Source organism: Xiphophorus hellerii, chromosome 5, assembly GCF_003331165.1.
Source record: "Xiphophorus hellerii strain 12219 chromosome 5, Xiphophorus_hellerii-4.1, whole genome shotgun sequence".
Classification (NCBI taxonomy): Eukaryota; Metazoa; Chordata; class Actinopteri; order Cyprinodontiformes; family Poeciliidae; genus Xiphophorus; species Xiphophorus hellerii.
Genome location: NC_045676.1, coordinates 13,388,070 through 13,402,739, shown reverse-complemented (window position 1 = coordinate 13,402,739; position 14,670 = coordinate 13,388,070). Strand labels below are relative to the sequence as shown.

Below are 14,670 nucleotides of genomic sequence, written 5' to 3'. Positions count from 1 at the left end.
CTGAGTGACAAGTTTAATCTTGCTATATTTCATAACCTAACATTGATTTAAAGTACTCTTTGATCTGTCTGCTATGTGGCTTTGATCTTCATGCACTTGTACATCAATGTTCTCCAAGAAACCTCTGATGCCTTCACAGAACATATTTAGATACACTAAGATTAAATTGCATGCAGGTGAACTCTAACTTCTGAAGCAACTGGGTGCACTAGATTTTATTTAGGAGTGTCGAAGTAAAAGGTGACTCAGTCCAAGTGCCACACATTTAAGATTTTTATTTGTGACGATTCTGAATGTGTGTTATTTTGTGTTGATCAAATAAAGTTCAAATAAAGCAAACGAAAGTTTGTAGCTCAGGTGAATAAATATGAAAAAGTTAAAGAAATGCTCTACATGCACTTACAATATGTATGTGTTCATGTTTCCCTGCACACATTTGCACATGTCAAGACACTCTTTATTCCCACAGGTGCCTACCTTGGTGCTGTCCAGGCCCTGGAAGACGTAGCAGGCACACTTCAGCGAGTCTTTCACCAGGCAGGCAAAGATACTGGGCTCCTGGCTGTTGTGAATTAACTTGGTCACTTGATGAGGACGACATTCAAACAGCACTGTGTGTGTCAGAGGGTCCCAGAGGCGGCGCTCAGCCAGGACGGACACACACCGCACCCAGGATGCAGACACACACAGAAACACAGTCTTATTACTGCATGAAGGAGAACCTCCTGCAGCATGACGTGGCCCAGCACCCGGATCCTTCTTGGAGGACCTGCAGATCTCTGCCACCACCCAGGGCAGCATGGCCATGGTGGTCAGGTAGTGAACTACCCTGAAACCAATCATTGTAAGTTGGTATCTTATCTCTTCCTCGTCCATCTGCCCCCTCCATGGTGCTACCCTCTCCCAAGCTCCGGCACATTTCTGGGGACTCTGAGCTGCAGAGTTGAGGCGTGAAAGGGAGGGACACGAGTGATGGTTCGGGGTTAGATTATGTCGAGTTTTCTCAGAGCTTCGTGGTCTCTGGACTTTTGGTTTCACATCAAAGTAAAGTCCATCCATGGTTTTCTCCACTCTACCTGTAAAACATCAGTGAAAAGTCACAGAACATCACATTTAGAGTTAATTTTAGTTATTTTTCCATATCCTTATTCAGTTAAGTTCAATTTATTTTCATTGCTTTGCAAAACCTTTCCTAGACTTTGAGCTTTCGCACATTTTGTCATGGTACAGCTACCAAACTTCAGTGTATCGAGATCCTATGTGAGAAACCAACACAAAGCAGTTCCTAACTGTGAAGTGAAATTAAAAAATGAAACCTAGATTTATTCCCTCACCCCCCAAAGAAATACTTCCATAAAGGGGGACAAATTTGAATATTTAAAGAGAATATCTTTGCAGGGCACTGTATATAGCAAAGATTTACAGCAAATGTCATCTAAACATGTACCTCCCAGTGCAAAACAAATTCAATTCGCATCCAGTTATGTAAAATCCACAATGGTGCAGATGCAATTTCTGTCAGGCAAATTAATTTCAGCATAAACCAGTCTTCTAAATTCAGGTGCAGGTCTATCATAATTATAACACAATGCACAGTCAGTTCATCCTTTAAGCCCGACTGATAAAGTTTTAATTAGAAAAGCTAGCAGAGAACAAGTTGAGTGACTTTTACAGCTACAAGGACAAATAACCACATGTATACAGATTAACTTATATAGGATCTCTTGTGCGTCAAAAGCAGGTATCCCAAAGTTTGCTTCAGAGAGAAACGGTATGATGAGTTGTCTAATTTTAAATGCAAAGACCGCTCGGTGATCATCAAATTACACCATCCATGTAAACAAAATGATCATGTGAATAAGAGTGGAAGAACACACACAAAGCGGCTCCTTATTCCCACCTCATCATGGTTGACCTTGTTTTATTTTAAATCCTTAACTTGAGTCAGCTCAGACTGAAGATCTGTCCGCTACACTGAGACACCAAGCGGAAGTAAAAACCTACACATTTCACATGTCATCTGCCACAAAAGAAAAACAAAATCTCCGTCTAAGCAAGAAGCGGTCCTCAACACACCGGCACAATGATTTATATAAACCTCGTCCACAAAGAGCCCAATCTCATCATCTGAAGCCGTCTTCCTCTTGCTGGACCAACCTTACCTGTTATACTCCCTCCTTCACTGGCAGAAACGCATTAAAAGGAGGGCTGTCGGGCAGCGAGCAGCCCGCTCATACCCACGCCACAGAAGAAGGAGAGAGAGACCTTTCCACGTACGGCTCTCGCTGTTTGTAGCTCGAGTTAAATATAGAAGACAGGGCCGATCCGACCTCCCTCCTCTGCACAAGTGCACGGCGCCTGATGATGGTGTAAATTAATAAACATTCACGGCATGTCCGACCCAACATTTCATCGCTCAAGATTTTTGTGTTGTTAGAAACTGTTTTTATTGGTGGTGAAAGTAATGCCAATGTGAGCAGCGTTTAGGAAACAATGAACATCTCACAAAAGTAGAGTACATTTCGACAGAGGTTTTACTCACTGGAAAGTAACAGGAAGGTGTGAAAAGTCCCTGTCAGTCGCAACATAGATTCATTTAACGGAATGAGCAGAGTGTAGAAGAAGGAATGCAAAATGTCTCCCCCTAGTGGCCGTCTAGGCACTCATAAAGTTGATTAAGGCAAGCCGACAGAGTATGGAAAGCCGTGTAGAATATAAATCTTCCAGCTCCACCTAAAGTTTAATGAATACAGTAAGTAGCGCCACCTATCAGTGAAATGCTAGCAGACATTCAATAAGTACCATTTCGTTTTGAAAGATAGAGCGCCCCCGGCTGGCGGCACACAGAATTTCTCCGACATACCTTTATATCGGAGAAAATCCTCACAGGGGGGAGTTACTAATTTATCTGCTCCAAGGTTTTAATTTACATACATCTGGTAGAGTCTAACGAAGGCACTAATGCGTTTATTAGATACTGTAATGGAAATAAATAAATTCAAGGTGGTGCTAGAATGCTCAAGTTTTAAGTACAAAATTGTTTTCTGTAGATTAACACCAAATTATGCAACCATTAAAGATTCCAGAGTGCCATTACGAACCTGGACTGAAATACAGAAAGGCTGTTTGACAGCTTTCATCACCCATATTACAATTTATAGCAAATTATTTATAGAAAATTTTTCATAATTCTGGCAGTCTATCAAAAAGATTTACAAAAATAAAAAATTACTGACAAAGGGAAGAGAGACTAAAATACAGGCAGTCACATATTTTGATAGCTGTTATGAGAAAATGTGTCCATACTTTAAAACTCAAACTGATATACTTCTCCAAAGTATATCAGTTTGACTTTTCTTGTTTTTCTATTGTCTGCAAATCATTTTTCGCCACAGACTTAACAAGATGGACTGAACTTTTACCAGTGGGCTATCCACCGAGTTCCACTAGGGTCGCATTTTCTTAAAAAAAAAAGCTGTCAGAATATGAAGCCACCTGAATTCTCATTCCCCCCTGCGAACACCGCCCTCTGGAGTCACAATATCTCATGGTGACAGTTTGTTGTAACGCCAGTAAATCTGCAAACTCTGCAATTAGTTTCCACATGTGCAGTGATTATAAAGGTCTAAACATTCAGTGGTAGATTTATCATTAACAACAACATGACATAATTTCAAAGCCTAAAACAGTCCCCAACATTTAGTTGTGTTGGAGGGCACCTTTTCACATCAGCAGCAGTGCACTGATACAAAGCACAGTGTTTTCAGAAGATATTATGTCAAATACAGGCAATGCACAGCATAATACAGTCTGGAAAAAAGGAATGATTGTGGCATTAAAAGGGAGCACAAGTTTCCCGTTATGATCAAAAGGAATGAGGTATACTTAAAGTTACAGAAGTATCTCTGTTCTGCTGACAAATATACACTCAGAATAAAAACACAGATGGATAAAACATAGGGAATAGGTTTTTTTTTTAGAAAGAGTACCAAAGAAAAAAATCCCTGCTTTATTCTGCTAGGGTTGATGGCATCACAAAAATTGAGCGGATCTGTTGACAGTAAAAACCTATTGTGGAAAACCTCCTGACAATTTCAAAAATAAATTCATAAACAATTGAGTTGCAAGGGATTCAACTTTACGTATCTGAGCCAGAATTTGACTCCAGCTGTCCAGCTGTGATTGGCAAAGCAGAATGTTAAAGTGTGCACATCTGGTTATATTCCAGTTTGAATGTTTCCAAGTTACTGGTTTCTGTGGACAATCAACACACAGGGTAAGTAAATGCCACAAAATACAGATAGACATAATCGAAACATCTGATCAGTTCCATTGTGCCTTCTGTGATGTAACTAGAGGAATGTGTGCAATTTATTTAAAACAAAAGTAGCAAAACAAATAGAAAAACTGGCTACAACATGTTATCTCCACGGTGATTGATTGATTTTATAGAAAAGTTTGGCTAGTAGCTTTAGGCATAAACATCCAGAGGGACTCATTCTAATTCTACTAAAGTGGGGTCAGATTTTTGCTTTCCTGATGCAAATTATTTCAAAATGAACCAAACAATTTGTCATTATTACTAGTACAACATCTAAAGATCTTAGGACAAACTTAAAAAATAGTTAATTTATCTGGAAAAAAAATACCCAATCCTATCAGGGATAATTAAGATGTGAAACGACGGTCAGAGACGTTTCCCAGCTTGGCCAGGAAGTTTCCATCAGAACTACTCTGGCTTGGGCTGCAGCTTATTCTTCACAGGCTCAAAGAAGTTCTCAACAATGGCATCAACCAAATCATCCAGTTCCTTCTTCAGACGTGTCACATCACTGAAAAACATCATCACATGATAATTAACTGAAGTCAGGTGTTACACTCTACATATTGTTTTATTTAACAAAATGTTCGATTAATTGAAGGATTTATATTTTTGCATATTTTTAAAAATTTGCTTATTGTTTTGAAAAATGTTTTGCACACCATCACAAAAATCAATGACCACTAAATTATTTTAGTTGCCATATTCAGACAATATACACTTGAGAGTGTGGTCTGAATTGCCTTACCTGTTGCCAGGTGCAGCACAGAGCTCAGTGTAGTATTTGATCTTGGGCTCGGTGCCGCTGGTCCTCATGGTGGCGACGCCACCGTTGGAGAAGGTAAAGGTGATCATCTGACTGGAGCTGGAGGTAGGAAGAATCTGGGAGGAAGGACAGGAAGGAGTGTGAGGGAGATCAAAAATGCAACATCATGTTAACACATTTAAAATATATTTTAATGTATTTAGACCAAGATTTGTGTCACTGTTTACTCTTTGGACATTTAGAGAACCTAGAAAAATATACAAAATAGGTACATCCACTGTTATATGGCTAAGCCATTATGTACTTGCAAAATTCTTGCAAGAAAACGTTCCTTTCTTTCTATAGCATTCTCCATTTAAAAAAAGTTGTAAAGAAACTTTAAAATAAATCGTTTTTACTGCAGGATAATCATCTTGCTAAATAAAATAAAAAATCTAAGAAAGGGAAAAAACTGTTTCAGACAAATCACTCATTAAACAAGTGAAGAAACTTTATATTTGACATTGTAAATTGAAAAGGTCGTGGCATTTTTCATGAGCATTGCAAGATTTCCTGTTTCCGTGGGGTATAAAATGTGAAACAGAATCTCATTTCTTATAATCCATCTTCAAAATAGGAAGCACAGAAGAGCATGCTATTCAAGTAAGGCTGAAGTATGTTCGTCATTTGTGGCTACAACAACACTGCTACTCGTGTAAAAAAAAAAAAAAGTATAAAAAAAACTAAATAAGTATAAGAACAGGAATTATCTCTGAAGAAAATTTGTGAAGAACTGCAGCACAAAGTGGCACCTTGGGGTCATCAAGCCTCCTTAACAATTGAGGCTTTTGTGAACATCTTTGTCAGAGGTGCCAATAATTGATTGTTGATGGTGTAGTATTTTCTACCTTCACAGTATGATGTCAGGATATATTCTGCTCTGAGTGGTGCTCTAATGTTGTGTTCAGGTTTCTTACTGCCTTCTTGCCGGGCTGATTGCTGTCGTAGCCGGTGGTCAGGTCTCTAACAGCAGAGATGGAGAAGCGGCCACATTCTGATGGGTATGAGTCCTTGCCACCAAAGTTGCGCAGACGTTCAAACAGATTGCGGATTACTTCCTGGTCATGGCAGATGAAGTAGGAGTTCTTGCTGATGTGATAGCCATACCTGACAATTTCGCAGGGAGAAAGTGAGAGTTAGTCGGCAGTGACACCAAATGGCACCAAGTTTAATGTTAGATCAGCATAACGTAAACATCTTACTCTTCAAAGATGGTAGTAAGTTGTTGGGAGAGGCTTTTGCTTTTGGTGGCCAGGTATGAAATCATCTCCCCTGCGATAGCTGCAGCGCTGACGCCATCCTTGTCCAACACGGAGTTACAACACATATAACCTGAAACACACGCAAACAGGCCGTCAATTTCCCATGTGTGCACGACAACCCAGCTGTGGTGGTCAGCTGTTGTTTCCTTTAATAACCGTGTGAGTACAATGGCATGCAATTCCAATTCCAACATCATAATAATGTTAGATGGAAAAGCTCCTAACCATGGATCTAAACTTGAGAAAAGTATTAAGGAGGATAAATGCCTTCAAGTAAACACAGCTACACTGAAGCTATAGATTTTTAGTTGTGGCTCTAGATACATCTATGTTTTGGTGTAGGTGAGATTTAAAGATGATTTTGGTTAACAGTGCTCCAGTTGTAACTTTATAACATCTGATTCTCTATGTATGCTTGGAGTGGTTCCAACATCAGGGTAGTTTGACCTATTTTCTGAATAATTTTGCTACTAACTGACCACTTGGGGGCTCTCAGACCCTTTATAGAGCACTGAACTTTAAGCCCAAGATGGTAAGTGAATTATTAAGCAAGTAAAATTAACCAAAAAATGATGGAATCAAGGTGAAAAGTAACTTACTTTATCTTGACAACAGATGCAATGCAGCACTCTGTATTTGCATCCCTCATGCAAATACAGATAAAAAAACATGAGCCCAGTTAAAAGAATAACACAAAACTCTGACCAGGTCTGTTGGTCTCCAATAAAAAAATAAAAGATATGGCTAATTAATTGAACAAACTGAGTGGTAAATGTCCACATCCACAACATTTTCCATTCTCAGATGATAGAAAGCACAGAAGACTCCAGTTCTTGATGAAGACATCAAGAAATGGTTCATAAATATAAATCCTGCCTGTGTCTGCGGATTTTCCCCAACAACTCTTCAGTCTTTTCGTTTTCTTTCACAAATCAAACTATTCTTTTCTAAGACTAATTGAAAAAAGTCTGATAAGAGTAAGCTAATTCATTTGGGCATACTATAGGATAATTTGATTGAAAATTAACACATATGAAGTATTCTGAAAGCTGTTTTCAATTTTCAATTCAGCTTTACAACAGGCTTTGACCAAAATGTCACTTTCAGGCACTAGTTTCCTTATTTCCTAACTCAGATAACATAGTTTAATATGACTGCTGTGATGAAGCAGCCAACAAAACACTCAAAAGATATCTTCATGAATAGGAAAGAATCCTAACACTTCCTGCCAGGGCAAATAAAACACAAGCCTTCAGACATTTTAATCTAAGTCACTCTTTGATTTAACAGAGAGATAACATCAGTTTGTGTTTGTGCCTACCTATGGCCTCCTCAAAAGCAAACAAAACACTCTTTCCCTGGTCCAAGAGGTCTTTGGCTCGGTTCCCCATCCATTTAAAACCCGTTAGGGTTTCCTGTCCAAACATCATAAGAAAAATGTCTTTAGAAACAACAAAAATGTGGGCTGACATATATCACAGCATAGAATGCCTATAAAAAAAGTCACTTAACTAAAACCATGTTTAAATACATTATATGAAAACAAAAAAAAATCTCATTGAAATTAAATCAGACTAAACTGTTAATGAAAATTATTTATTTTTGCTAAATGTCAAAATAACAGAGAACTCTGTAGTTTTCATTTTGTTTTGTAAACTACCATGTCATGGCTTTAATCACTCTGATAGATTACTTATCACCATCTGTGGTAAATCAAAGCACTACAGCAAAATGCTTGACCAAAGTAAAACAAATTTAAAGACTAAGAAAATGCATGTAAACTTCTGACTGTAAAGAAAGTTCCCTCTTTACCCTGACATTTAGCAAACAGAAATCGTCTTAGAGGATCTTTTGCAGTTTTAGTTAAATCAGAATTACTATGATACAATAATACAGGATAAAAAGTGAATACAGATTTCTTGCTTTAACTGTATATAAAATTAAAGTTAAAACAATTTACAAGAAAGTATTTTCATGCAATAGACTCTGATATGCTTGGAGTCTACAAATTTTTTCTAGAGATGTTTTACAAATGAGGTAAGAAAAGTTTTGCAAGCTGTAATGTATTACCTCAAAGTGGAAGCCCTCCTTCAGACCGATGGCTCTGAGTATTTTGGATGACACTGTGCTTGCCAGCATGTAGAGGTTTTTCACCGCGGCAGCGTCAGAGTTCTGCTCACTCCAGCAGTGGAACATCCACCAGCCGAGCAACGCTCCGAGCTCGTTGCCACTGAACACACGCCACTGTCCACTGAGCCACACGAGACAGGAAGGTTAAAGGTAAAGAACCATTTCAGTCTCCAAGGCAGGATTACATCATTAAATTAAAATGGATCTTATTGCAGTAGCATAACCTTACATAGAAAACTCAGCAAAAATGAAAAATACAAAAATATATATATATAATTAAATAGTGCATTTATTCAGTGACAAGAAATATCCGACATGGAGAAATACTCAAACAAATTCAGACAAATCCAGCTACCCAAGAATTCCTCTAAGATATAAGTAAAAGCAAAATTTTTATTATTTATTCTTCACTTTTTAAGTTAATCTGAGTTTCTGAGAACTCCTAATTAGGTCTGGCAACCTAACATGCAAGAAGGTTGATTTTAAGTCCAGTGAGCCAATTCAGTCTTGATTTTATTTTATTTTTTTACCTCCTTTACCATCCTGGTCAATGTGCAAAATGTTAAGAAGTGTACTGGTACTCATCCAGGTTAGTGGCTAAAAAAAACAGGTCTCTACGGCATGTCCTCCAAAAAAACAAGAAGTTATCAATGAGTAATTGGAAGATCTTACAAATGCTGATCAGCTCTAGAAATTTAGGTCTACATTTAAAAATGCTTCAGTTGTGTTTATCTAAAACAGGATGGCCATTAGTAAGAGCAATAATTGTCCAACTGGAGATTTTATTAAAAACAATTTCTTACTTTTTTTCTTCCACTAAATTAGTGCACTCAAGGTAAAAAAGTGGATTTTTCCTAAAGTTTTCAGAGAGATTGTGCTATTTAAAAAAATAAATGGAAACTATTTTAAGCCATCCTATTTATCTTTACTAATGATAACACAAACGCGTCTGCATTCATAAAAATGTCATTACAGAAATGTGTGATTTTTTTTTTCTTTTTTTGGAGTGGTTTTCTAAAGTCATAAATATGAAACACAAACCTTTCCTGCTTCTCTGCTATAGCTAATCGATCAGCATCAGGGTCATTGGCCAAAACCACAGAGGCTCCTTCTCTTTCTGCAAGAGCAAACGATAACGTCTGCGAACCAAACCAAAAAATTACCAAATGAACACAAACACAGCAGTGGCTGAATGATTTACATGTGGAGAGCATTGGGTTAGTGTTCAGTGCGTACCAGAACTCCCTTCCCCTCCTCAGGATTTGGGTATTTGACGGTGGGAAATTCAGGGTCTGGATCTTTCTGTTCCTCTACGGGATACGGGGGGTGAAGATCAAAAGCCTTGAAAGCCGACTGGACAAATGTGTGACCAACGCCGTGGACAGAAGTGTGCACTATTTTCACCTCTGATTTCTTGTTTATCTCTCTGCAAAGAAACGAGTTAAATCGTCTATACACTGTACCACATGAAACAGTACACAAAAGTGTTTTAAATGCTACATGCTGCTGAAAATGTGGGAAACTTATGGAGTACCTGTGATGACAGTGTTTCTGGATGGCTTGAAAATATTGTGTCTTAATATCCCGGAAGGGGTCTTTCAGCAAGGTGGCCTTCAGGGCCTCCTCTGTGTTCCAGGATGCTGGCCAGGGCTCCAAGTTCTCCTCAATGGCTTTGGAGATTCCAGAATCATGAGGAGAGACAATCTGGGCGCCGTTTTCCCAGTAAACCTGGTAGGAAAAAGATTTTCCTTTAGATTATTTTTCCATCTGTTTCCCTGTGACAGATCTGTGAGAAAGATCAGAGAATGAACTACGATGGTCTCTGACAGCGTTATGGGTCCGGATAAAAACTTACTAATGCATACGTTCTGAAGAAAACCAAAACGTAAAGTTGACAAAGTCAGTTGTACCTTGTAGCCGTTGTCCTGCTTGGGGTTATGAGAGGCGGTCACCATGATGCCAGCACACAGACCCAGGTGGGAAACTGTGAAAGGCTGCAAAAAGAACAACATGAGAAAGATGACAGTATGACATTTCAAAAACAGAAAAGTTGAGATATAGAAATAGTTTATTATAAAACTTAAGCACCTGCCTTATGACAGGCTTGCATTCTTTTTTTGCACTTTTTTAGATATCTATTTCATAGATCTTCACGTCCATGTTCATTTCTAAACATTTGACATTGAAATGTGAAAATGTTAGATTTGTTACATACAAGAACAGAAAAATGCTAAAAATAAAGTTCAACACGGAGCTTAAAGTTTATAGATGAATATTTAGATTGAAAAGTTGAGGTTTTGACAGAAAATACAGAGAACATGACAATATCCTAAACACAACCTGTGAAATCTGTGTGTTATGTAACATGCTGTGCACCAGAACTGAGTGACTTTTTAAATGGAATTTGCCCTGGAGCTTATGTCCTCACAACGTCCGTCCCACTAAAATCCTGACAGCAGACAAACTTGACTTGACTTAAAAATGTGCTTTTAATGTGGCAAATCTCTTTTTAACCAGCTAGTGTGTTATTATATTAGACACAATTAATGCCCCCAAAGTAGAGAATACAGATGTTTAAGAGCGCACCACAAACGGTGTTGGGGTGATCTCAGAGAAGAGGTGGACCGGAACTCCTCGGCTGATGAAAACTGCTGCGGCCAGGCTGGCGAAGCGCTTGCTGCTGCCCCCGCTGGTAGGGTGGGCGCGTGCGTCGTACCCAATGACCACGCCTCGTTCCTTAAGGTTACCAAAACTCTGCTCTAGGTAGCAACAGAAACCCTGAAACATCAGAACAATTGACTGAATGATTGAGAGAAAGTAAGCTGGTATTAGTTTATAGATAGTCTGATATTCTAACACTGATAGAAACTCGCCTTCCGGCCTGGCAAAGAGTTCATATTCAAATAGCTTGAGCCTCCAAATGAAAGTTATTATTTCCAAACTGCTGATATCTATGGCATCACATTCCTGCCAATAATAAGCAATCACAACAGAGCATATTAACTGAGAGAGCGTATAACTCCAATCATCATTTATTTGCGGGTCCATGAATGCAGCATGGGGAGAAGTACTGTTGGTTAAGTATTTGTCAGTCAGAAGAAGATCTCTTTTAAATTATTTGACTGGCCAGACTTTCAGCTGAAATCAGGTGACAGGCAGCATAAGACTTGGTCTAACAGGAGAAGAGGAGGAGGAGAAGAAAAAAGTAAGAAAAAGGAAAAAAATTTACTTTCCATTTCCTCACCTCTTTATTCCTCTACTACACTATTAATCAATACAAGATTTGCGCTGAAAGTCCAACCGATCAAAAATAATCACAGGAATTATTGCCAAACTCACATAAACAGTCACTAACCGGAGAGCTAACGCAATTTTCTGGAGAGAGCGTACTGATGTGTGGAGTAAGGGTGTTTTACTGCTCGCTATAAATGGAAATAAAGCTGTGATCAGAGCCACGCACTCTCTCGATTATACACTCCTCAAGGTTTTGGGAGCAATGTAACACCATGAAGATCTAAAAAAAGTGAGGTAGGGGGTTATTTAACAAAGACTAATCCATAACTTTACTCTTGTATTTGTCATCACAATTCTCTTCCTATTTGTATGTTTTTAAAAAATATATATTTTACTACGAGAGGACTATTATCAACATTTCTTGCCTGCTGATAGTGTAATGCGAATCAAATGATAAAGGCCTGACTGTTTCTGGTAAATATACAGGAAGAACCTACTGGTGACATACAGAAGCTTGTGAGCTTTAGGCTTTAACATGACGCTCATGTGACTTGAATGCTTAACGTCTGGCAGTAGCTTATCAATTAACCAACCTGCGTGGTCTGGATAATTGTGAGGTCATTCATACAGGATATGCCGGGGCCCATGGCGGCTCGCAGCCCAGCCGTACCAAACTCCATCCTGGAGGAGAAACACTTCTTCAGAGCCTCCATCGATCCGTCCTTCACCATGTCCTGCACCAGGGATATGGTCTTGGGGTTCTAGGAAATATAAACCCAAAATATTTTTACTATAGTCAGAAATACAAATAGACTCATTTAATGAAAAACTCTAGGTTTTTATCTGGTAATGATGAGGTTTACGTTACAAAATTTGCTCGTGGCATCTTGTATCAAATTTTAGCAATGCCATGTGACTTCCAAAATCTGACAAAAAGAAGTTGTACAATTTTTCTTTGCTTAATACTGACTAACCCCAAAAATTTGATAGCTTATAACAGACGAAAATAGTATGTAAGTCTAAAGGTGAAAGTCATAAACACATTTCACCTAGCAGAATACATTTAGTGTAATTTGACCTCAGACGTTCTCAAACAAAATAATAACAAAATACAAGAGTATAAAAATATTCATTTTTCTCAGTTTTATACAAACAACTTTAAAAAAATAGAAAGGTGACAACATTTCAATCATTTGTGGCACACCAAAAAGGTGGTGAAAATGTCTTTTCAGTAGGACTTGTCTTGTTCAGTGAGACCCTCTTAACACAATTATCCTAAGACTAATGAATCTGAGTCCCCTGAGTGCTCTAATTGGTGGCATTGCCTGTCTCTTTAGGACCAAGAAGGACTCTTCCTGTGCTGGTCATCCTTCTATAATTACTAACATGACTATGATAATTATATAAACAAATAATAAAAAATGAGCTACTTTCCTGCAAATGTTTTGATAGTTAACAGGATGAATACATTTTTGATGAAATGAATGAAAATAAGTTGGCTGTCTGTATTAACAGCAGACAATTCTGGTTTCCTCTGTTCAACATGTTGGCAGTAAATTAACTTCATAATCAACTTTTCAAAAGCTTACTTTATAAGTAAGTTTGTGGCTTACTAATTATAACAAGTTAATTCAACAAGACTGTAATGGGAATACAAACAGCATTAACTACTACTATATTAGTTGGTTAAAGGTCTACTATAAGTACTTTTATTTAGTTGTTGGTAACTCTAAATTTAGTGTACAAAACACTGATGAACTTTGTGGTCATAGTCATTAAATAAATATTGTTGAAGGAATCCCGTCCTTTAAGTAGTTCCCAAAGTTGGGGTCGGACCCACTTGGATTTTGAGGTGCTCTTCAGAAATTAACCTTAATAAAAATATATTTGATAAAAACATAAAAAGGGTCTTGGAAATAACTAACCAACATACTGCACAACATATTTTCTGCTAATGCCACTTTTTAATCTGACTCAGTGAAAATGAGTCTTCACTGACTCATATTTTTTATTTTCTTGGTCAGAAGCTCAAAGTTTGAAAATCGCTGCTTTAGACAACCCATTTCCCACTTTAAAAGTAAACTCACATAATTTTTAATCAATATCAGACCTTATCTGAACTGATCTGTCTGCTCTGCTCAGAGATTTTAAATTGAGATTTTGAGTTCGGTTTGAGTTGGGCTCATGTTATTTTTCAGCTGTTCATTGTGACCGCTTTCTTTCTTAGTTTATTCAGTAATAACATCATACATAAATGTGTTTACCTACTCGGAAAATACTGAAAAACAGTATACATAAAATGAAAATACTTGACAAGTTAATTTCTCACATTTTGATTCAGTTTAGCCAGCACCACAACGAAAATACCCGATTTTCTAAACAGTGGAAATCACAAATAGTTTTTGGTGGGGGGAAAGCATAATCACTGAAATTAATTGCTCAACAGTTACGTTTGAGCTGTCTAGTTTTTTAGGCTGTTCCCCTAAATGTAGTGTTTGGAAACAGCCATGCTACCAGTCAGGTAAACCCCAGAATCCTGAGTCAGCTAAGCGGCTAGCCCCGTGAGCTCACCCGGTCATACTGCAGCCACTGCCGGATAGCCTGGTCCAGCTTGGTGTCGCCGGTTGGTTTCAACCCGTCCTCCATCTTTTCTTCCCGCCTGTACACGCCGTCCTGTCAAGTTCTTAAGAGGATAAAGTACCGAGCCCGAAGCTCTCTCTGACAAATGCAGATGCGGATGTCGGCACCTGGCTGCGAACAAGGGGCGGAAACGACGTAACGCGTCACCAGCAACGTCTGTACTGAGGCGTTCAGGCGCCGTTGGGAAAAGCTGTTAACATTTTGAGAGCTTCCAAACACTCCAGACTGGACCCAATTCAGTTCTTTTGAATTCTTTGCAAAATGGCTCAAGCTATGCA

The 14,670-nt window shown here is 38.4% G+C and overlaps 2 protein-coding genes across 4 annotated transcripts in view; both read right to left on the bottom strand.

Annotated features, from left to right (window-relative positions):
- Nucleotides 1-2,290, bottom strand: part of tbc1d1 (TBC1 (tre-2/USP6, BUB2, cdc16) domain family, member 1) — a 53,914-nt gene extending 51,624 nt beyond the window's left edge. For all 3 annotated transcript variants that reach the window (XM_032563729.1, XM_032563730.1, XM_032563731.1), the window contains exons 1-2: nt 2,163-2,290; nt 478-1,076 (exon numbers count right to left, since the gene is read on the bottom strand). In XM_032563729.1, the coding sequence (XP_032419620.1) occupies nt 478-1,059 (582 nt within the window). In that variant the 5' untranslated portion in view covers nt 1,060-1,076; nt 2,163-2,290. The remainder of the gene's footprint in view (nt 1-477; nt 1,077-2,162) is intronic.
- A 138-nt stretch (nt 2,291-2,428) lies between these two features.
- Nucleotides 2,429-14,530, bottom strand: pgm2 (phosphoglucomutase 2). The gene is made up of 13 exons (XM_032563736.1): nt 14,324-14,530; nt 12,346-12,513; nt 11,105-11,296; nt 10,429-10,512; nt 10,053-10,246; nt 9,755-9,944; nt 9,560-9,657; nt 8,459-8,639; nt 7,710-7,803; nt 6,329-6,458; nt 6,044-6,233; nt 5,070-5,203; nt 2,429-4,832 (listed from the first exon to the last, which is right to left on the bottom strand). Exons 1-13 carry the CDS (start codon nt 14,396-14,398, stop codon nt 4,730-4,732), a joined length of 1,833 nt encoding a protein of 610 aa, XP_032419627.1. The 5' UTR covers nt 14,399-14,530; the 3' UTR covers nt 2,429-4,729.
- Between the last annotated feature and the right edge of the window lie 140 nt (nt 14,531-14,670).